Here is a 21,741-nt window from a genome sequence, read left to right as displayed (position 1 = left end):
GCAACCTTAATCCTCTCTATAGCCAAAGAGGAAGGCATAAGCGTAGTTACAAGCAGTGCAGTGCTAAAGAGAAACTCTTAAAAATCCCTGTCACTCTGGGTTCTGTTTCGGTTGCTCCTCTTCCAGTCCAGCTCTATGCTGTGGACCGGGAAGCAGTGGAGGATGGCCCAAGTGCTTTCTCTCTCTCTCTCTCACTGTCTAGCTCTCTCTGTCAAAAAAAAAAAAAAAAAAAAAAAAAATCCTTGCCACTTATCTAGCAATTTTTATTTATTTATTTTTTTTTTATTTTATTTTTTTGACAGGCAGAGTTAGACAGTGAGAGAGACAGAGAGAAAGATCTTCCTTCCGTTGCTTTACCCCCGAAATGGCTGCTGTGGCCTGCGCACTGTGTGGATCCGAAGCCAGGAGCCGGGAGCCAGGAGCTTCCTCCTGGTCTCCCATGCGGGGGCAGGGCCCAAGCACCTGGGCCATCCTCCACTGCACTCCCGGGCCACAGCAGAGAGCTGGCCTGGAAGAGGGGCAACCGGGACAGGATCCAGCGCCCCGACCGGGACTACAACCTGATGTGCCGTCACCACAATGCGGAGGATTAGCCTAGTGAGCCGGCGCCGGCCACTTATCTAGCAATTTATAACTGTTTTGGTAATAGACACTTTATGAATTTCCAAAATGAAATAATATGCTTGACAAATTCAAAACGAGCTTCATAAGGCTTTAGAGCAGTTTATTACCAGAAGTTGCTGGCTGTCCTGGACACCAAACCTGCCATAATCTATCTGTAAAAAGAGAGGAAGAGGGAGGTGGATCTTCCACCCACTGACTGATTCCTGCAAATGCCTGCACCAGCAGGGCTGTGCCGGGGCAGCCAGGAGCCCAGGACTCCATCTCCTCTCCCACTTTCCCGCGGGCATCATCGGCTGCCTCTCAGGACTCATGGCGGGAGCTGGGTGGAAAGCAGAGCAGCCGGGCTCCAATGGGTTCTCTGCTGTGGGATGGGGGTGTCCCGAGTGTGGCCCCGTCCAATGCACCTTAAGACTTGCCCTAAGAAGTCTTACAGCTGTCATTACTGACACCTTTGTAGCTAAGTGAGCTCACTGAGGGTGGGGATAATCTGCATTGTGGTTTGTCCCTTGCAAATAGTCAACCATTTGCTACACACGGTTACAGCACGTGTGAGCCCAATGTAAGATTGACTATGACATTCTTATTTATAAGGTATTTGATAGTATGGCTGAACGGTTTTCAAAAGGAAAGACAATTTTGTGTATCTGAGGTGGTAAAAGAGAACCATGGTTACGCCTTCGTCTCGAGCTCTCAACATAAACCCTAGTGACAGCGTAGAAATACTTGGAAACCTGTCCAGATACCAATTTCTTTATCCCATCCCAATTGAACTGAGATGGTGGGGAGCTTTTTAGTTATTTTAATGTGCATCTTGGAGTGGGTCCTACTGTATTAGAATTTACTGGATAATGCCCCTCCTCATAGCTGAGAAGCACAGCTCGTTTTGGCCTTTTGCATCCACTGCATTTTGCAGAAAAAGCCCCAAATAAAGATGGCACTCTGCGGGCACTGGGCTCTAGTGATCTTGTTATTCATTGGGGCTGTCACCCTGCAGAAGCAATTAATCACCGGCCTCACCCCCAACTCCCGTCCGGTTCCTTTATAATCACACCATATGTGGAAGCACGTTTTTCAGTTATTTGGTTTCCTAAAGCGGGCGTTTTAGGGTTTTGGCTGTAGTTTTTGAAAAGGATCAGTAGGTGTTGGAAGAACTCAGAAGGCATGTTAAGTGTTCAAAAACGGTTCTTGAGAGCCATTTTGTCCCCGTTTTGGGGATTAACGTGGACTGCAGGGGTCGAGCTCGGTCACTGAGCTTTTCCTGGAAGCTCCAATTTCCAAGCTGTGGAACGACGAAAGCCATCTTTCTAGGCTCCGAAACGAGCTGGTGTCGTACGACAAGGGTCCACCCGCGGCGCAGGGCGGACACCACTGCGCCCTGAGCACCTGCAGCCCTTCACGCTGCAGGCAAGATACCTTGCCCCTTAAAACCGACGAAAACGCGACGGCAACTTGCACGCCCGCGCCCCACCCCAAGGAAGCTTCGACTTAACGCCCACCCACAGCTCGTTTCCGCTTTTCGCTTTCCCTTCCGGGTCGGGACACCGCCGACGTTCCGGTCTTGCGCACTAGCGCCCGAGCGCCGTTCCCTCCCCCAACCCCAACGTTGCCATGGTAGCGAGCGGCTCCCGGCCTGCCCGGCTAGCGGGCTAAGTGGAGTCGGCGTCCCGTTGCCTGCCCGGGGCTGCGCGGAGCCACAGAATGGGCTGAGGCGGTGGCGGTTGCCCGGACAGGTCGACCGCGGGGCGAGGGGCGCGACGCCGGTCCGGGATTCTAAGACGTCGGGTTTGAGGAGCGGGCGGGAACCAGGCTGTGCTGGGACGCGGGCCCGAGACGCGCGTGTGGGCGACTGCGGGAGTGCGGAGCCCTCTCGACTGGAGCCAGGAAGTGTGGGACACCAGGCCCGCGGGATGGTGTGGCGAGGGGATGTCCGGTGGGTGGGAGTGACCGAGGCGTCCTCCGGCCGCCGCGGCGGCCTGGCCACGGGGCCCCTGTTCGGGAGTGCGGGTCTCCTGCGCGAATGCGTTCCGCAGAGTCGGGACGTTTAACATTTTCCGTTTTCTTTCTTTCTTCCTCTGAAGAAGTAGCCGCCAGGCTTGAGGATGGAGATGTATGAAACCCTTGGCAAAGTGGGAGAGGGAAGTTACGGAACGGTCATGAAATGTAAACATAAGAACACTGGGCAGATAGTGGCCATTAAGATATTCTATGAGAAACCAGAAAAGTCTGTCAACAAAATTGCATTGAGAGAGATAAAGTTTCTAAAGGTTTGCTTCTTTTGCCTTCGTTGCTCTGTGAGTCAAAAGAAAAATTGCTATGGAATAAAAATTGCGGGAAAGAACGTTTCTGTTAATTTGCAGTGAGACATTTAATAGAAAAACAGGTATCCCCTTACTGCCTACATTCTGTCGTTTGGTAGTGGAACAAAGTGTACGTGTCTGCGTACAATGTAACACAATTACGCCAACCTTGTGACTGTGTAAAGTGCAATACTGAATACAGGTATCTGCTTTGTGACCGGGCCGTGACTTCCAGGAGTTCGTGGTCCTCAGGACTTGTGTGGTTTAATCAGAAAGCCAGGAGGGTGTATGGGAATGAAGTGGAATTAAAAAGTCAGTGTCAGGTGGTTAACACAGGTCCTGTTGGGCTGGGAGGGTTCTTGAAAGAGGTGGGACGTGGTTTAGGCGTGAACGGTGGCGGGAGTTCTAGGTAGGAGGGAGAAACCTGCTATGCCAGCCTGCGGGACAGCGGCAGAGACGTTCGCAGGGTTAGAAACAGGGTTCTTAGGGAGTCAAAGCTAGATGGCGTAGGTGGGCGGTCGGGGAAGGTTTGGATTCCGTGTAATTGAATGCAGAGATACTACCCTGTGGAGTGGACAGAGCCCGGGGTGGGGGCGGTTCTTCCTGGCTCGGGGGTCCTGGTGCATGCCCTGGGAGTGTGGTTGGGGAACGAAGGGTCCTCCGTGTTGTGGAAGGCAGCGTGGGAGCCCGGGAGAGGCCAGAGAGCTGTGGGAGCCTCGCGGCGGGTGGAAGTCTGTGGAAGACTCCAGGCGGTTCAGTTTGAGAAATACCGCATTTCAGGTGACAGGACGTTAACTCAACGTTTAGACAGGCAGCAGTATCCGGGCAGCTTCATGGGGCAGCCGGGGCAGGGCAGCCTCGGGCTGGGCTGAGGAGTGTGGAGAAAGCAGGAGGAGCGTGCCTTAGGAACCGGCGCTAAACCAGTGTGTGTGTGTGTGTGTGTGTGTGTGTGTGTGTCTGAGGAGTGTGGAGAAAGCAGGAGGAGCGTGCCTTAGGAACCGGCGCTAAACCAGTGGGGTGTGTGTGTGTGTGTGTGTGTGTGTGTGTGTGTGTGTGTGTGTGTGTTTATACAGGCATCTGTCCGCGTGCTTTGAGGTCTGTGATTTTGACATCGTGGCCTAGAGTCTTATATGTGATGAAGAAAACAGATTACTTATTCGTCCTTATCTGGTAGAAAAGTAGTGTTTTCTTTCTTGGTAAGTCTGTATTAGGTGTGATCAGTTCGCTTTCTAAGTAGAACTGTATTAGGCATTTGTGTGTTGCTGGAACTCTCTATTACTAGACAGTGAAAAGGAAAGTTAAAGTCGGTAAAGATGTTGGGATTTTGTGATTCCAGGCCCCGTCTTGATGATCTAAAATATAATCCGTAAGGCAACTGTCGTAGACCAGGAATGAAAATCGGATTACAGAGAGGCTTTTTTCCAGGCAGTATTTCTTGTGCTTTCTTCAAGTTTGTTTTATTTAAGCTGGTTATTTTTACTACATAATCATTTTGTAAAAATAACCAAAATGTGGTAAGAACACAGAGATGACCTTGAAAATGGATGTATTTTATTCTTACTATGCATATTATTTTGTGTCACCTTAACTATTCACATTGGCTTCTTACAGTATTTTTAATTTGATGTAATATAATTCCACTGGAGATTTCTTGCTTTAGTTAACATTCCTAGACTAAAAGTAACTTAATTTGAACTATTTTTTTTTCAGTTAGAATTTCATGAAATAAATTACAGTTAGAGTAATTAGTGGAAATTTCTGTAAAAATATTTACTAGTATTGGAGAAACAGAATGAAATAACTTGAAAAGGAATAATGGAACAATTCTTGGGGTTTCCTTGAAAAAAAAAACACACAGTTCCTGATTACCTCCTATTAACCCTTCACTGCCCTTACTGCTTTTGCCTTGAAAATGGAGACTGCATAGGAAGCCAGCGGCTTTCCTGACATGAGGATGAACATCTCAGCAGTGGGAAGCAGCCTGTTCTCGTTGCTGTTGCCAGCGTTTTGTTGCCGCAGTGCCCTGGTGTCTAGCCAGCTGGAGAAATTGAGAGCAAAAATAGGAAAGGAGCCTGGCATCACATTTGGCATGATTTTCTGTTAGTCATGTTGTAAGGATTTTAGTCTCTGTGTTAGGTTTAGTGAAGTGGGGAAAATGATGTTGTGCCATTAGAATCAAGGCAGATGTTTGTTCATAGAAGTATAGTCTCCTAAGGAATCTAGCGCTGAAAATACACCCCTTCATTTTTAGCCAAATGAAAAAAACATTTTGGCTAGTTGAAAAAAATGATTAGATATTTCAGATTTGATGATAAAGTAATGTGTTGTAAAGTAGGAAAAGCAGTTTGAAATACTAAACCTCATTGGTATCATAGCTGATAAAAATGACCAGTTTAAAGCTGTGTCCAGTGATTGTTACCAGTCTGAAAGGTGTTTGCCGTTTAATGAAACAGTACAGACAGCGAACCGAAATTTCCCCACAGATATTTCTATGAAGTTCCTAAGATTATTGATTATTGATGGGTATTTCACATGTCTGAAGATGATCTTGATATTCTCCTATTCTCTCGATACATTCTGGTGAATCATGTCTCTCTCGAACTCACAGCTTCCTCTCTAGAGCTTAGCACAGCAATCAGAGAATGATTAATTTGTATATATTCAGTCATACCCTTAGTGGTGTTGAAGTTAGTGCTCTTTGGTTCACATATGGACCTTCTAACTTTCAGATATTCAATATAACCACAAACGATTATAAGATAGCAAGATAACGCTCAACTTCATACTAAGTTATGTTATGGTGCATTAATTCTAAACTATTTTAATAAGTAATTCAAATGCCAACTTGCAGTAAAGAACAAATCTCACTTGATTCTATATTGATCATGATATGGAGTAAAATTCTCTGAAAATGGGAATGTACGCAAATAAAGTGAGACATTTTTGTTGAAACGCGTGTAGGAAGATCAGCTGAGAATATTTGTTTCTTTTCAAAAGTATGTGTTATGTGTACACGTTATCTTTGAATTTATATTAAAAGTCTGTTTCTTTTGTCAACAGCAATTTCGTCATGAAAACCTGGTCAATCTGATCGAAGTTTTCAGACAGAAAAAGAAAATCCACCTGGTGTTTGAGTTTATCGACCACACAGTGCTGGATGAGCTGCAGCACTACTGCCACGGGCTGGAGAGCAAGCGGCTCAGGAAGTACCTGTTCCAGATCCTTCGAGCAGTCGACTATCTGCACAGTAACAACGTAAGTGCGTCTCAGGGCGCCGCACTGTAGGATAAGACTGAACCCAGAGTGTCCTCTAAACACGTTGTTTTTCTGAGCTTTGCTGAAGTTCTCTTCTGAGCAGTACTGACAGACATCCTGAGGGTGGGGTGGGCGTGTCAGTACCTGACAGTGTAGCTACAGAGTTGTAGGGCAGACCAAGCAGAGGCTGCTTAAAGTGCTGTCAATAATCAAGTTCAGGGGAAGTAATGAAGTTTAGGGGTACCTTTTATTAGAGAAAAGGGCTTTATAATGGGTAAAATGGAGGCCATGGCTTAGTGGAAACTTGCTCAAATGAAGGAAGGTTTGCGGTTAGGACTGGAAATTAGGCTAGGTTAGTAGCAAGTCAGTGTGGATGCATTTAGGGGAAGAAAGGAGAAAATAAAACTGGCTGAGAGGGGTTTAGGACTTGTCCTTTAACCTGTTGAAAATTAAGAAAAAGGTCAATTTCTGATTTTTAGGATGATTTTAGCTGCCTAGTTTAAGTATTTAGCCTCGTTTTTTTTTTTTTATTTTGTTTTTGTGTTTTGTGTTTTTTAAGATTTATTTATTTGAAAGGGAGAGTTACAGAGAAAAAAGGAGAGAAAGAGATCTTCTATCCACTGATTCACTCCCGAAATAGCTACAGCTGTTGGGGCTGCGTCAGGCCAAAGCCAGGAGTTTTTTCTGGTTCTCCCACATGGGAGCAGGGGCAGTCACTTGGGCCATCTTCTGCAGGTTTCCCAGGTGCATTAGCAGGTTGCTGGATGGGCAGTGGAGCAGCTGGCACTCGAACTGGCGCCCATATAGGATGCTGGCGCTGCAAGCAGTGGTTTAACCCACTGTACCGCAATGCCATCCCCAGCTTAGCAGGTTGTATAAAGCCTTTTTTCACAACATAGCTTTACTTTCTAAAAAATTAGATATATGAACATATTCAGGAAATAACAGTAAATTAGATATATAGTCAGGAAATAAAAGGAAAAATCTCAAAAATAGTTTTATTAAGTAGTGACACAAGCATAATTACTGTATGTCCCAGCCTTTTTTAGATCAGGTAACTTAATTTCTGATTTTCTGATTTGGGAATAGTTTACCTCATTTGGTCACTTTGAAAAATATGGTTATGATAGCATCTGAAATTCATATTGAAGTTTCCTTGACAGTTGGGTCCTTGAGGAGGCAGTATAATGTGATAGTTAAGGGCATACTTTTTTTTTACATGTCATACTCTACTGTGTTTCCTGCCAAATTTTTATGTGAAAGGTCTTATAGCTTGTACAGTGCACAGCTTGGACAACCAAGATGGAGCCCCATGATTCCATGGCTGTGGAAACGTTATCCAACATCTCTGGGCTTCATTTTCCACATCTGTGAAGTGATACTATAGTGTGTCACAAGCTTTTTTTTTTTAGATAACTTAGTGGCCGGCACCGCGGCTCAATAGGCTAATACTCCGCCTGTGGCAGCAGCACACTGGGTTCTAGTCCCGGTCGGGGCGCCAAATTCTGTCCTGGTTGCCCCTCTTCCAGTCCAGCTCTCTGCTGTGGCCCGGGAGGGCAGTGGAGGATGGCCCAAGTCCTTGGATCCTGCACCCACATAGGAGACCAGGAGAAGCACCTGGCTCCTGCCTTCAGATCAGTGCGCAGTGGCCGTAGCAGCCAGTGGAGGGTGAACCAACAGTAAAGGAAGACCTTTCTCTCTGTCTCTCTCTCTCACTGTCCACTCTGCCTGTCAAAAAAATTAAAAAAAAAAAAGATAACTTAGTAAATATAAAACATTTAGCACTGTGTCAGACATATTTGAAGTTCTCAGTGCATAGTGCTGGTTGGGAATCACAAATGGTTTTGTTATCTTTGCATAGTGCTTTGTCAAAACTTTTTTAAGATTTATTTATTTAGCTGAAAGGCAGAGTTAGAGAGAGATAGAAGGAATGACAGAGAGGTCTTCCATCCACTGGTTCACTCCCCAAATGACTACAGTGTCCCGAGCTGGGCTGATCTGAAGCCAGGATCCAGGAATTTCTTCTAGGTCTCCTTCGTGGTTGTGGGGGCCAGAGTATTTGGGCCATCTTCCACGCTTTCCTAGGCACATTAGCAGGGAGCTGGATCAGAAGTCCAGCAGCCAGGACTTGAACCACGATGCCACAGCACTGGCCCCTTGTCACAGACTCAAAAATGTTGCTTGAGTAAAGGGAAATATCACTTTGAGCAAGTAAGTAGAATTTTAAAAAGATTTATTTATTTATTTGAAAAGCAGAATTACAGGGAGAGAGAAGGAGGGACAGAGCTCTTCCGTCTGCTTTGTTCATGGCTGCCTTAGTCTCTGGGTGAGAGATGGGGGTGATTTTACTCTAGGTTCTAGGTAAGGGAGAACAGTGTGGGTGCTGCTCTGTAGGCGTCCTTCTCTGCTATCCTGCATCTCCCTAGATTGCCGCCCATGCACAGGGTTGCGAGAACTCCCTTTTACCTCTCCTGGTTCCTGGGAGAACCATCTATCATCACCTCTTCAACCACCGTCTCTAGGAGGAAAATTCCCTAAGTGCATATTCAGTTCTGACAACTTCCTAAAGCTATGAGGTAGTTGGTTAACCACTGTCTTTTCTTGGAAATTCTCACTGTCCCTTAAGCACAGAATATCTAGACGTAATCACCCCTCTAAAATCAGTTACTGCCAGTGGCACCATAATTCTTGGGCTCTCAGTCATTTTTGACTTCATCTCTTGTTGTCATCCCCCACCTAGTTGGTTCCATTCCATCACTTCCCTCGGAGGCCTTTCCATATTCTCCCTCTCCATCCTTCCTCTCGCCACTGTCCTGGTTCAAGCCCTCACCATCTTGTGTCTGAACTGTCACAATAACTTCTCTCCAGATCTTGGTGCTTACTCATTCTTATACTAAATTCTTGCCAAAATGTGCCTCGATTGTGGCTTTACGCTGTCTCTGAAATGCTAAAAAATAAGCACTCATTTCTCAGTATCCTTAGGAAAAAGTCCAAACTTTTTGGATGGACTTCCAGGATGAATTTCAAGGTTGTGGAAAACCTCTCCCCAGGGTACCTGTGCCATCTTATCTCCCTCAGCTTGCTCTCTTAAGATGAGTTAGCAACACCGCTCTCTCAAGCGCCCTGCTCAGGTCTACTTCTGTTCTCACAGTGGTCCTCCTCTTCTTCCACTCTAATGAAATCCTAGCTATAGTTCAACATCTTATTGGGGCCAGTGCTGGGGTGCAGCGGGTTAGACCTACCTAAAGTGCCAACTTCCCTTGTGGGCACCCATTTGAGTCTGGCTATTCTGCTTCCAGTGTAGTTCCCTGCTGATGTGCCTGGGAAATCAGTGAAGGATGGCCCAACTCCTTGGGCCCCAGCACCCACATGGGAGACCCTGGAGGAAGCTCCTAGCTCCTGGTTTTGGCCTGGTCCAGCCCTGGCTGTTGTGGCCATTTTGGGAGTGAACCAGCAGATGGAATCTCTCTCTCCCTCCCTGTCTCCTTTCCTCTCTCTCCTTCTCTCTCTCTCTCCCTTTCAAATAAATAGAATAAATATTTGAAAAAAAATTTGAGAGGCAGAGAGACAGAGTGCTCCTATCCACTGGTTCACTCCCCAAATCCCACAACAGCTGGGACTTAACTGGGTCCTAAGGCAGGAACTGAGAATATAATACAGGTCTCCCATGTAGGTAGCTGAACCCAATTATTTAAGCCATCACTGCCTCCCAGGGTTTACAGTAGCAGGAAGGACTTGGGCCATCTTCTGCTGCTTTCTCAGGCCATAGCAGAGAGCTGGATTGGAAGTGGAGCAGCCAGGTCTCAAACCAGTGCCCATATGGGATGCCGGCGCTTCAGGCCAGGGTGTTAACCTACTGTGCCTGACATAGAGATTATTATTATTTTTTTTTTGACAGGCAGAGTTAGACAGTGAGAGAGAGAGAGAAAGAGAGTTACAGACAGTGAGAAAGGTCTTCCCTCCATTGGTTCACTCCCCTAATCGCTGCCACAGCCGGTGCTGTGCTGATCCGAAGCCAGGAGCCAGGTGCTTCCTCCTGGTCTCCCATGCGGGTGCAGGAACCCAAGCACTTGGGCCATCCTCCGCTGCCCTCCCGGGCCACAGCAGAGTGCTGTTCTGGAAGAAGAGCAGCCAGGACTAGTACCCAGCGCCCCAGTCGGGACTAGAACCCTGGAGTGCTATCGCCGCAGGCGGAGGGTTAGTCAATTGAGCCACGGTGCCAGCTGACATTGAGATTTAAAAATCCCATTTTCACCAGCATCAATATATACTCAGTACATGGAGGAAATTTGACCAAATATGTGTAAAACCTGTATGCTGAAAACTACCAGACATTAATCAGAAATATTAACAAATGGAAAGAGATTTTTTAAAATACTGGTCTCAGTGTGATGACTGAAGACCAAGAAGGATGCTGTCAAAATATAGATTTTAAACATTTGCAATTAAGAGAGTGCTTGGTTTCCAAGGATAATAAAACGGGTTTAAGTCCTGGTGTGAGTTACTAAAAACAGCAATAATGTCAGAATGTCCACTGAGTGGATCTCCGTCTCCCAGTTTGGAGCACTGAGATCAGTGGGTGTATGTTGGGGAGAATGTGTGGAGTGGTTTCCTGATGTCATTTTTTTAATCTATTTTTGCTACCATTGTGTCTCAGATCTTACCATAGTTCCTGCATATAGTACTCATTTAATAAAAACTATAGAAGAAAAAAATATAGTTTGACAGATGATAGCTTTAGGGGAGTCTATTATTATTTTGCAGTTTATTAAAGGAGACTGTGATGGAATAAGAGCCAGTCCCAAAGATGTATGATTATAAACTGTAAAAACCAGAAAGATCCCAGTTTTCTTGAGACATTTCCACTCATGCTATGGTACTTTACAGATGATGAATATATGTTTCTTTCTTTCAATACATGAAAGTTTTAAATACCTTCTTTGTTCTTGGCACTGTACTGGACACTGGACATATTGCTTGAACAAGACAGACATTGTATCTTCCTTTCATGGAGTTTACATACAGTCTAGTGGGAGTTCAAACAAGTAAACAGGCATTTAGAGCCTGACAAATATTACCAAACAGGAGGTGCAGAATGATGCGATCATATAGAGGGAACACCTGGTACAATATCTAAGCTGAGAGCTGAGGAATAGTTGGCCAGGCAGTTGAGACAACTTCAGCAAGTGCACAGGGAGGAGACAGTTCCTGGCAAACTGGGAAACCCGTATTCTGTTAGCTTGGGAGGAGAGGTTGATAAAGTCAGTTGGGGCCACATCTTACAAAACCGTTTAAGGAGTTTTGAATTTATCCTGTGGGATGGGGAATCCCTGAAGAATGTTAAAGAGTGACATGAACACACAAACCTTTTTAAAGTAGGCCTGAGACTTCATGGTGGAGAGTGGATTGCAGGGGCCCAAAGTGAATGCAGAAAGATCAACTGATAGGCTAACGTAGTAATTTTGGTGGGAAAGCTGAGGGAACCTGAACTAGGAGAAGTAGATGAGAAAAGATGGAGTGTGGGGGAGGGGAGAATGACTTGGTTTCTGGCTTGAGCTATGGGATCAGGCTTGGCTCCACTTACTGAAATTACACATTGTTGAGAGCCAGTATGTTTTGGGGAGAAGATGATTTATTTAGTTTTGGATGTGTTAGATTGTAGGGGCCTGTGGTCATCCTCATGGGATTTCTTGTGAGCTTATTTTCCTTATGGAATCCAGGAGAGAGAGATCTTGATTAGAGACAGAAATCTGAAAATCATCAACATTTTGATAGATACTAAAGCTATTGAGAATAGGTGAATAATATATTAAAACCAACTCAAAATAAATTTAAAGCTTTAAATGTAAGACTTGAAACTGTAAAACACTTAGAAAAAAACATAAGAGGAAAGTTGTGACACTGGGCTGGACAATGATTTTCTTTTAAAGATTTATTTTACTTATTTGAAAGAGTTACAGAGAGAGGTAGAGGCAGAGAGAGAGGTCTTCCATCCACTGGTTCACTCCCCAGATGGCCACAACGGCCAGAGCTGTGCCAATCCGAAGCCAGGAGCCAGGAGCTTCCTCCAGGTCTCCCACGTGGGTGCAGGGGCTCAAGGACTGGGGCCATCTTCCACTGCTTTCCCAGGCCATAGTAGAGAGCTGGATTGGAAGAGGAGCAGTCAGGACGAGAACCGGCGCCCATATGGGATGCTGGCACTTCAGGCCAGGGCTTTAACCTGCTGCGCCTTAGCACCAGCCCCTGGACAATGATTTTTTTTTTTTTATATGAACCCCAAAGCACAGGCAACAAAACACAGAGTCAAATGGCATTGCATCAAACTAAAAAGCTTCTGCAAATCCAAGAAAATAGTTGAGTGGATGGAAAACCTACAGAATAGAAGAAAACACTTGGAAACCACACATCTGACAGAGTTAATATTCAAAATATATTCAAGAACTCACACAACTCAGTAGTAAGAAAAAGAACTCTAAAGATGAGTAAAGAATTTAAGTAGATATTTCTCAGAAACCATACAAATGGCCAACAGGTAGATGAAGAAGGGCTCAAAACCACTAATCAAAAAAGTGCAAATTAAAACAACATCCAGGACTGGCATTGTGGCATAGTAGGTTAAACCTCCGACTGTGGTGCCAGCATCCCATGTGGGCACTAGTTGGAATCCTAGCTGCTCCACTTCCAATCCATCTCTCTGCTGATGGCCTGGGAAAGCAGGAGAAGATGGCTCAAGTCCATGGGCCCCTGCATCCTCATGGGAGACCCGGAAAAACTCCTGGTTCCTGGCTTTGGATCAGTGCAGCTCAGGCCATTGTAGCCATTTGGGGCATGAACCAACGAATGGAATCTCTCCCTATTCCCTCTTTCCTCTTCCCTCTTCCCTTTCCCCTCTTCCCTCTCCCCTCTCTCCTCTCCCATCTCCCTCTCTCTTCCACACCTGCCTTTGCCTCTCTATAACTCTGCCTTTCAAATAAATAAATAAATCTTTTTAAAAAATGATAGTTACTAGGAGTGAGGATGGTCAGGGAGATTTTGGTCAAAAGAAAAAAAATTTCACTTAGGAATAAGTTCAAGAGATCTGTTGGACAAAATGGTTCATAACAATAATTGTATTCCTTTATTTTTTTATTATTATTTTTTTGACAGGCAGAGTTAGACAGTGAGAGAGAGAGAGAGACAGAGAGAAAGGTCTTCCTTTTTTCCGTTGGTTCACCCCCCAAATGGCCACCACGGCCAGCGCTGCACGCCGATCCAAAGCCAAGAGCCAGGTGCTTCCTCCTGGTCTCCCATGCATGTGCAGGAACCCAAGCACTTGGGCCATCCTCCACTGCCTTCCCAGGTCACAGCAGAGAGCTGGACTGGAAGAGGAGCAACCGGCACTAGTACCTGGCACCCCAACTGGGACTAGGACCCGGGGAGCTGGCGCTGCAGGCAGAGGATTAGCCAAATGAGCCACGATACTGGCCGTATTCCTTTATTTTTAAAGATTTATTTATTTGAAATAACATGTTACAGGGAAAGATGAAGAGATCTTCTGCCCGTTGGTTCACTCCCAGAATGACTGGCCAGGGCTGAGCCAGGCTGAAGCCATGAGCCTGCAACTCCCATTTGGGCCTCACACGTGGCAGGGGCTCAGACACTTGGGCTGTCTTCTAGTGCTTTCTCAAGTGCATTAGCAGGGAGCTGGATCACAAGTGGAGCAGCTGGGACTGGAACCAATACTCCTGGGGGTTGCCAGCATTGCAGGTAGCAGCTTAATCTGCTGGACCACCACGATGCCAGCCCCTATTTTATTCTTGAGAATCACTGAGAGAGTGGATTTTAAGTATTTTTTTTTTAACAGGCAGAGTGGACAGTGAGAGAGAGAGACAGAGAGAAAGGTCTTCTTTTGCCATTGGTTCAACCTCCAATGGCCGCCACTGCCAGCACGCTGCGGCTGGCACACCGCGCTGATCCGATGGCAGGAGCCAGGTGCTTCCTCCTGGTCTCCCATGGGGTGCAGGGCCCAAGCACCTGGGCCATCCTCCACTGCACTCCCTGGCCACAGCAGAGAGCTCTTCCAGAGGGGCAACCGGGACAGAATCTGGCGCCCTGACCGGGACTAGAACCTGGTGTGCTGGCACCGCAGGCGGAGGATTAGCCTAGTGAGCCGCGGCGCTGGCCCGATTTTAAGTATTCTTACCACAAAAAATTACAATGTGTGAGTCAATGCATTTGTTAGTTGGTTTGATTTAGCTATCTCATCATGTGTATATATTTCAAAAGAACATGTACATGATAAATATATAAAATTTCTGTCAATATAAATGTTAAAAGACAGATAAGATTGAGATAGAACCAATAGGTGGTATGAAACCCGAGAGAGTGTGTTGTCTCCACAGCAAATTGATGAAAGTGGCCCAAAAATAAAGGGTATATGAGATTTATTTGAAATTTATAATTCTGCCTTTCAACTTTCACTGGGAAACTTGATAAATGAGAAGAGAAGAAAGCCTCAGACCAGCACCCTTATTTAGGAGACATGAAGGGGCCGGCGCTGTGGCATAGCAGGTAAAGCTGCCGCCTGCAGTGCCAGCATCCCATATGGGCACCAGTTTGAGAACCGGCTGCTGTACTTCTAATCCAGCTCTCTGCTGTAGCCTGGGAAAGCAGTAGAAGATGCCCAAGTTCTTGGGCCCCTGAACCTGTGTGGGAGACCCAACAGAGGCTCCTGGCTCCTGGCTTCAGATTGGCACAGCTCCAACCATTGCAGCCATCTGGGGAGTGAACCATCAGATTGAGGACCCCCTCCCACTTCTGTCTCTGTAGCTCTGCCTTTTAAATAAATAAATGAATCTTTAAAACTAAAAGAGACATGGAGTGAGAAACTGCCAGAGAGATAAAAGGAGATTGGAAAAATGCCTAGAAACCAGGCATGAAGGAGTAGTGGGCAAATTTTTTTTCCAGATGTTTATTTTCATCTACTTGAAAGGGAGAGACACAGAAAGAGAGAGAGAGGTCTTACATCTGTTGGTTCACAAACCAGGAGCCCAGAACTTCATCCAGGTGTCCCACGTGGGCAGCTGGAACCCATTTACTGTGCTGTCATCTACTGCCTGCCCCTAGGATCATTAACAGGAAGCTGGATTGGAAGTAGACTAGAGGCCTGCACTGTGGCAAAGAAGGCTAAGCCTCTGTCTTCAGTGCTGGCATCCCACATGGGTGCTGGGTCAAGTCCTGGCTGTTCCACTTCCGATTCAGCTCCCTGCTAATGTGCCTGCTGTCCACAGTGGAAGATGGCCCAAGTGCCTGGGCCCCTGCACCCAGATGTGGCACCTGCAAGAAGCTGCTCTTTCCTGGCTTCAGATTGGCCCTGCCCCAGCCATTGCAGCCATTTGAGAATAGAACCAGTGGATGGAAGACCTCTCTCTGCCTCTGCCTCTCTATAACTCTGCCTTTCAAATAAATGAAAAATAAATGATAATAATAATAAGAAGTAGAATAGCCAGGACTCAAACTGGCACTACCATATGGGATATGAATGTATCAAGTGGTGGCTTAACCTGCTGTACCACAGCACCCCCCTCTGTTGGCAAGTTTTTTTTGTTGTTGTTTGTTTGTTTGTTTTTAAGATTGTATTTATTTGAAAGTCAGAGTTACACAGTGAGAGGCAGAGAGAGAGAGTCTTCCATCCAATGGTTCACTCCCCAATTGGCCGCAATGGCTAGAGCTGCGCTGATCAGAAGCCAGGAGCCAGGAGCTTCTTCCAGGTCTCCCACGTGGGTACAAGTGCCCAAGGACTTGGGCCATCTTCTACTGCTTTCCCAGGCCATAACAGAGAGCTGGATCAGAAGAGGAGCAGCCAGGACTAGAACCAGCGCCCATATGGGATGGCGGTGCTTCAGGCCAGGGCGTTAACCTGCTGCGCCACAGCACCAGCCCCAGGCAAGTTTTTACACTAATAGATCAAGTAAGATGTGGATCGAGAGGGGTCTGTTGGATATAGCCACAATGTTGATGACTTTCTCCGGAGAAATTTAATGCGGTGTGGGAATGGAAGACAGATTACGTTATCTTGAATGAAAGGTGGTTCCCAGGTGAAGAGAATGAGTACAGGTAATGTGTTCAAGAGGTTTAACTGAAGGAAATGAGAGAAGGGGCAGTGTTAAAGGAAAGTTCTTTGTCTATAGATTCTTTTGATTTGCCTTATAGGAATGCGATTTACCCTTCCTTGTAGTCTTATTTCTGTCTTCTTGGCTTCATTGCATTTTGAAATCATAGATTATGCAGAAATTGAAAATTGTAACTATGTTTTCATTTTGAGTTAACCCTTTGCATGTGGTAAAGAGCTTTATAGTCTTAATTAGTTAAGTTTTTGCTGTGCAAGTTTTCAGAGATTCTCTAGGTAATGAAACCTCATTTTAATGTATTTCATCTTCTGTTTGTTTTTTAGATCATTCATCGAGATATAAAACCTGAGAATATTTTAGTGTCCCAGTCGGGAATTACTAAGCTCTGTGATTTTGGTTTTGCACGAACTCTAGCAGCTCCCGGGGACGTTTATACAGACTACGTGGCCACGCGCTGGTACAGAGCTCCAGAATTAGTACTGAAAGATACTTCCTACGGAAAGTATGTATATTCGGGGATCCTGCCTGGCCTTTCTCAGGCAACTCCTTTTTCCCTTTGTGAGTCTGTCATCCCTGCTACCCGCACTTTCTGCCCTCTGCATCTAGCGTAGGGCTAGGAAGAGGACTCTTTTAGGGTAACTTAACCGAAAGACCCTTTGGCATCTGCGTCCCTGGCTACTGCTGCTGCGGCTGATTATCCTCTGGGTTCAGAGGCCATGGTTAGGAGACCTATGCAGATGTCCCTTAGTGGTGTCTGTGCTTGCTTTACCCTGGCCACAGCCTTGGCAGAGTTGCTTCCTCTGCTTGTCTTTAGCCTTTATGTTCTGCAAACATTTTTAAATCAGCCATCACTGTACCAGTGCGGGAAAGGAACTGCCAAGTTGCCTGTTTCCCGGAATGATGGTACCTTCTTGGCAAATAATAACGTTCTACTGTCCTAAGTGCCTCAAAAAGTATTGTAGACACAATGTAATCTGAAATAGCAATCTAAAATACAAATAGTCATTATTGAAGAACATAAGGGACAAGGGTATATAATTTAATACCTTTAATTTAATGCCTATTTAATGAAAATAAGAGCTATGAAATGTTTTTATATAATGTCTAGTGTTAATGAGTACTTAGTTTCGGTCACAAACTGTTAGAAAGTCTTTACGTGCATTCAATCCTTGTGAATTCTTTAAACGCAGTAAGCCATTTTATCTCCACCACATCTATACGATGAAGGTGCTGGTGTTCTCACTCCCGTTTTCAAAAGAGAGCCCTGAGTCACAGAGGTGAAGTAATTGGGTAAAGGCAGAACTAGGATTCTTTTTTATTTTAAAGATTTATTTATTTTTTGAAAGAGTTACAGAAAGTGAGGGACAGAGAGATATCTTCCATCCGCTGGTTTACTTACCAGATGGCTGAAACAGCTGGTGCTGGGCCAGGCTGATGCCAGGAGCTTCTGGTCTCCCCCGTGGGTGGCAAGGGACCACACACTCAGGCCATCTTCCACTGTCTTTCCCAGGCCATTAGCAGGGAGTTTGATCAGAAGTGGAGCAGCCAGGACTGGAACCGGTGCCCATGTGGGAGGTAGGCATCACAGGCAGTGGCTGTCCTCGTACGGCACAACGCTGGGCCCCCAGAATTAGGATTCTCACCAAGTAGTGTAGAGTCACAGTCCATGCTCCACACTGTACCCACCACTGAGGACATGTGCAGGACATGTGCAGCTCTGTGCCACAGTCACTTGATCTGTTAAGTAGAAATAATAATAGGACTCACTGTGTACAATTGTGGTGAAGATTAAATGATTTGATGCATGAAAAGGAATAAAATTTAGTAAGTGTTCCATAATGTTAGTTATTCTTCAGAGTCTCTGAAACTATTTTCTTCTTGAAAATTTTTTTTGCCTCTGGGTGTAATGTCACCTTCATAAGATCTATGTTTCAGTTTTAACCTCTTTTCATGATGTAACTTAAATTCCTTTTCTTAGACACTCCCTACCCCCATCCCTTGCCTCCAAATCATATTCTCTTCTAAGCTCTCTAGTATGTTATCTGTAAATTTCGTGCCAGTTAATAACATGACCTGCTTCTTTCTCTGGTTCCCTTATTTTAATTCCTGCTGAAAGAAATTCCTTGAGGAAGGGCATAGTCTCTTATGGTGGACATAGCCAAACATGATACCTTGCACATGTAAGTGGTGTTCAGTGAGACTTTATTATTATTATTATTTAGATTTATTTATTGACTTGAAAGTCAGTGTTACACAGATAGAGAAGGAGAAGGAGGGGGGCCCTATTTTATGGGTTTTGAATTTTAGCCATTCTGACAGGAGTGAGTTGATATCTCATTGTGATTTTGGTTTGCATTTTCCTTAAGGCTAATGATACTGAACATTTTTTCTTTTTTCTTTTTTGACAGGCAGAGTGGACAGTGAGAGAGAGAGACAGAGAGAAAGGTCTTCCTTTGCCGTTGGTTCACCCTCGGCCGCTGCGGCCAGTGTGCTGCGGCCGGCGCACCGCACTGATCCAAAGGCAGGAGCCAGGTGCTTCCCATGGGGTGCAGGGCCCGAGCACTTGGGCCATCCTCCACTGCACTCCTGGGCCATAGCAGAGAGCTGGCCTGGAAGAGGGGCAACCGGGACAGAATCCGGCGCCCCGACCGGGACTAAAACCTGATGTGCCAGCACCGCAGGCAGAGTATCAGCCTATTGAGCCGTGGCACCGGCCCATTTTTTCATATATTTTATTAAGGTTTATTTATTGGGGCCAGCACTATGGAGCAGCAGGTTAACACCCTGGTCTGAAGTGCTGGCATCCCATATGGGCGCTGGTTCGTGTCCTGGCTGCTCCACTTCCAATCCAGCTCTCTGCTATGGTCTGGGAGAGCAGTAGAGGATGGCCCAAGTCCTTGGGCCCCTGCACCCACGTGGGGGACTCGGAGGAAGCTCCTGGCTCCCGCCTTCGGATTGGTGCCGCTCTGGCCATTGCAGCCATCTGGGGAGTGAACCAGTGGATGGAAGACTTCTCTCTGTCTCTCCTTCTCTCTCTGTGTAACTCTTTCAAATAAATAAATTTTTTATAGATTTATTTATTCATCTGAAAGTCAGAGTTACACATATGAGTACATATGGGATGCTTACTTACACTGCAGGCGGTGGCTTTAACTGCTATGCCACAGTGCCAGTCCCCAGTGAGACTTTATATTATGTTTGAAACAAATTTGTATTTTTTTTAAAAAGATTTCTTGTGTTTATTTGAAAGAGTTACAAAGAAAAAGATATCTTCCATCTGCGGATTTACTCCCCAAATGTCTGCACTAGCCAGGGCCAGGCCAGGCCAAAACCAGGATTCTGGAACATCCATGTCTCTCACGTGGGTGGCAGGGGCCCAGGTACTTGGGCCATCTTCCACTGCCATTAGGGAGTCTATTTTAATAGCCTTTCTAGTGTAAAACAAAATAGTTACAGAAAAATCTCACCCTATAACTCCACTACTGGACCATTTGGGGAGAATACCAGTTGGTGGAAGCTTTCTCTTTGTCACTGTCTCTCTGCCTTTCAAATAAAAAAAAATTTTTTTTGAAGTAGAATTTTGTGGGGCCAGCATTGTGGTGCAGCAGGTTAAGCTGCCACTTGTGATGTTGGCATCTTATATGAGTGCCATTTTGAGTTCCAGCTATTCCACTGCCGTTCCAGCTCCCTACTAATGCATATGGGAAAGCAATGCAAGATGGCTCAAGTAGCCCTGCCACCCACATAGACCCAGTCGGGTTCTGGCTCCTGGCTTCTGCTTAGCCCACCTGTGGCCGTTGTGGCTCTTTGGGAAATGAACTAGTGGATGGAAGATGTCTCTCTTGTGCTTGCTGTGGCTTTCTCTCTGTAACTCTGCCTTTCAAATAAATAAATAAATCTTTTTTAAAAATTAGAATTTTGCTAGCCACCCTTGATAACTGTGTGCCCTCTTCTGATTACATCATACTCCCTTCTCCCAGTATTAACCTTGTTATTGATTTATTGTAATCAGTTCCTTAAATTTCTTCTTAGTTTTATCATGCAAATATGTATCCATTTAGCCTTTTTTTAAAATTTATTTTTATTTGAAAGTCAGAGTTACACAGAGAGAGGAGAGGCAGAGAGAGAGACAGAGAGTGATCTTCCATCCGATGGTTCACTCCCCAATTGGCTGCAACGGCCAGAACTGTGCCCATCCAAAGCTAGGAGCCAGGAGCTTCCTCCAGGTCTCTCACATGGGTGCAGGGGCTCAAGGACCTGGGCCATCTTCTACGGCTTTCCCAGGCCATAGCAGAGAGCTGGATCAGAAGTGGAACAGCTGAGCCTTGAACTGGGGCCTGTATGGGATGCTGACACTTCAGGCCAGGGCATTAACCTGCTGCACCACAGCGCCAGCAGTGCCGGCCCCCTCCATTTAGCCTTTTTAAAATTACAGCTTTTGGGCCTGGTGCTGTGGCACAGTGGGTTAAAGCCCTGGCCTGAAATACCGACATCCCATATGGGCACGGTTTCTAGTCCCGGCTGCTCCTCTTCCGATCCAGCTCTCTGCTATGGCCTGGGAAAGCAGTAGAAGATGGCCCAAATCCTTGGGCTCCTGCACCCCTGTGTGAGACTGGGAAGAAGCTGCTGGCTCCTGGCTTCGGATCAGCGCAGCTCCGGCTGTTGAGGCCATCTGGGGAGTGAACCATCGGATGGAAGACCACTCTCTCTCTCTCTCTCTCTCTCTGCCTCTCCTCTCTCTGTGTAACATTGACTTTCAAATAAATAAATCTTTAAAAAAAAAAAATAAAATTACAACTTTTTTGATATGGTTCACACAGTATTATTTGGAAGGTGGAGTGACAAAGACAGAAAGATTTTTTTTTTTTTGACAGGCAGAGTTAGACAGTGAGAGAGACAGAGAGAAAGGTCTTCCTTCCGTTGGTTCACCCCCCAGATGGCTGCTTCGGCTGGCACGCTGTGCCAATCCAAAGCCAAGAGCCAGGTGCTTCCTCTTGGTCTCCCATGTGGGTGCAGGGCCCAAGCACTTGGGCCATCCTCCACTGCCTTCCTGGGCCACAGCAGAGAGTTGGACTGGAAGAGAAAACAACCGGGACAGAATCCGGCGCCCCAACCGGGACTAGAACCTGGGGTACCGGTGCTGCAGGCGGAGGATTAACCCAAGTGAGCCGCGGCGCCGGCCCAGAGAGATCTGTTTGCCAGTTCACTCCCTAAATGGTCACAACAGCTTGGATTGGGCTGGACTGAAGCCAGGATCCAGTAATTCTTTCCAGTATCCCATCCCATGTAGGTGGCAGGAACTCAAATACTTGAGCCATCATCTGCTACTTCCCAAGCACATTAGCATGGAACTGGTTGGAAGCAGAGTGTCTGGTATTTGAACCAGCACCCCATTATGGGGTACAGACATTGTAATTGGCTGCCTAACCCCCTGTGTCACAATCCTGGCCCCCAGG

The 21,741-nt window shown here is 46.1% G+C and overlaps 1 protein-coding gene across 12 annotated transcripts in view; it reads left to right on the top strand.

Moving 5' to 3' along the window:
- Window positions 1-2,211: 2,211 nt before the first annotated feature.
- CDKL3 (cyclin dependent kinase like 3) overlaps window positions 2,212-21,741 on the top strand; it is a 73,046-nt gene continuing 53,516 nt past the window's right edge. For 6 of the 12 annotated variants that reach the window (XR_007918960.2, XR_007918962.2, XR_007918961.2 and 3 more), the window contains exons 1-4: window positions 2,214-2,354; window positions 2,703-2,915; window positions 5,982-6,176; window positions 16,609-16,787. Coding sequence is in view for 8 of the 12 variants with exons in the window: in XM_051844229.2 (XP_051700189.2) it covers window positions 2,724-2,915; window positions 5,982-6,176; window positions 16,609-16,787 (566 nt within the window). In the remaining 4 variants the exon portion in view is untranslated. Of the gene's footprint in view, window positions 2,511-2,533; window positions 2,555-2,702; window positions 2,916-5,981; window positions 6,177-16,608; window positions 16,788-21,741 lie in introns of those variants that run through there. The other 6 variants (XM_051844233.2, XM_070076106.1, XM_051844230.2 and 3 more) reach the window with 5 other exon arrangements.

Source organism: Oryctolagus cuniculus, chromosome 6, assembly GCF_964237555.1.
Source record: "Oryctolagus cuniculus chromosome 6, mOryCun1.1, whole genome shotgun sequence".
NCBI lineage: Eukaryota > Metazoa > Chordata > Mammalia > Lagomorpha > Leporidae > Oryctolagus > Oryctolagus cuniculus.
The sequence above is the reverse complement of the archived record's forward strand: the minus strand, read 5'-3'. Positions and strand labels throughout refer to the sequence as shown.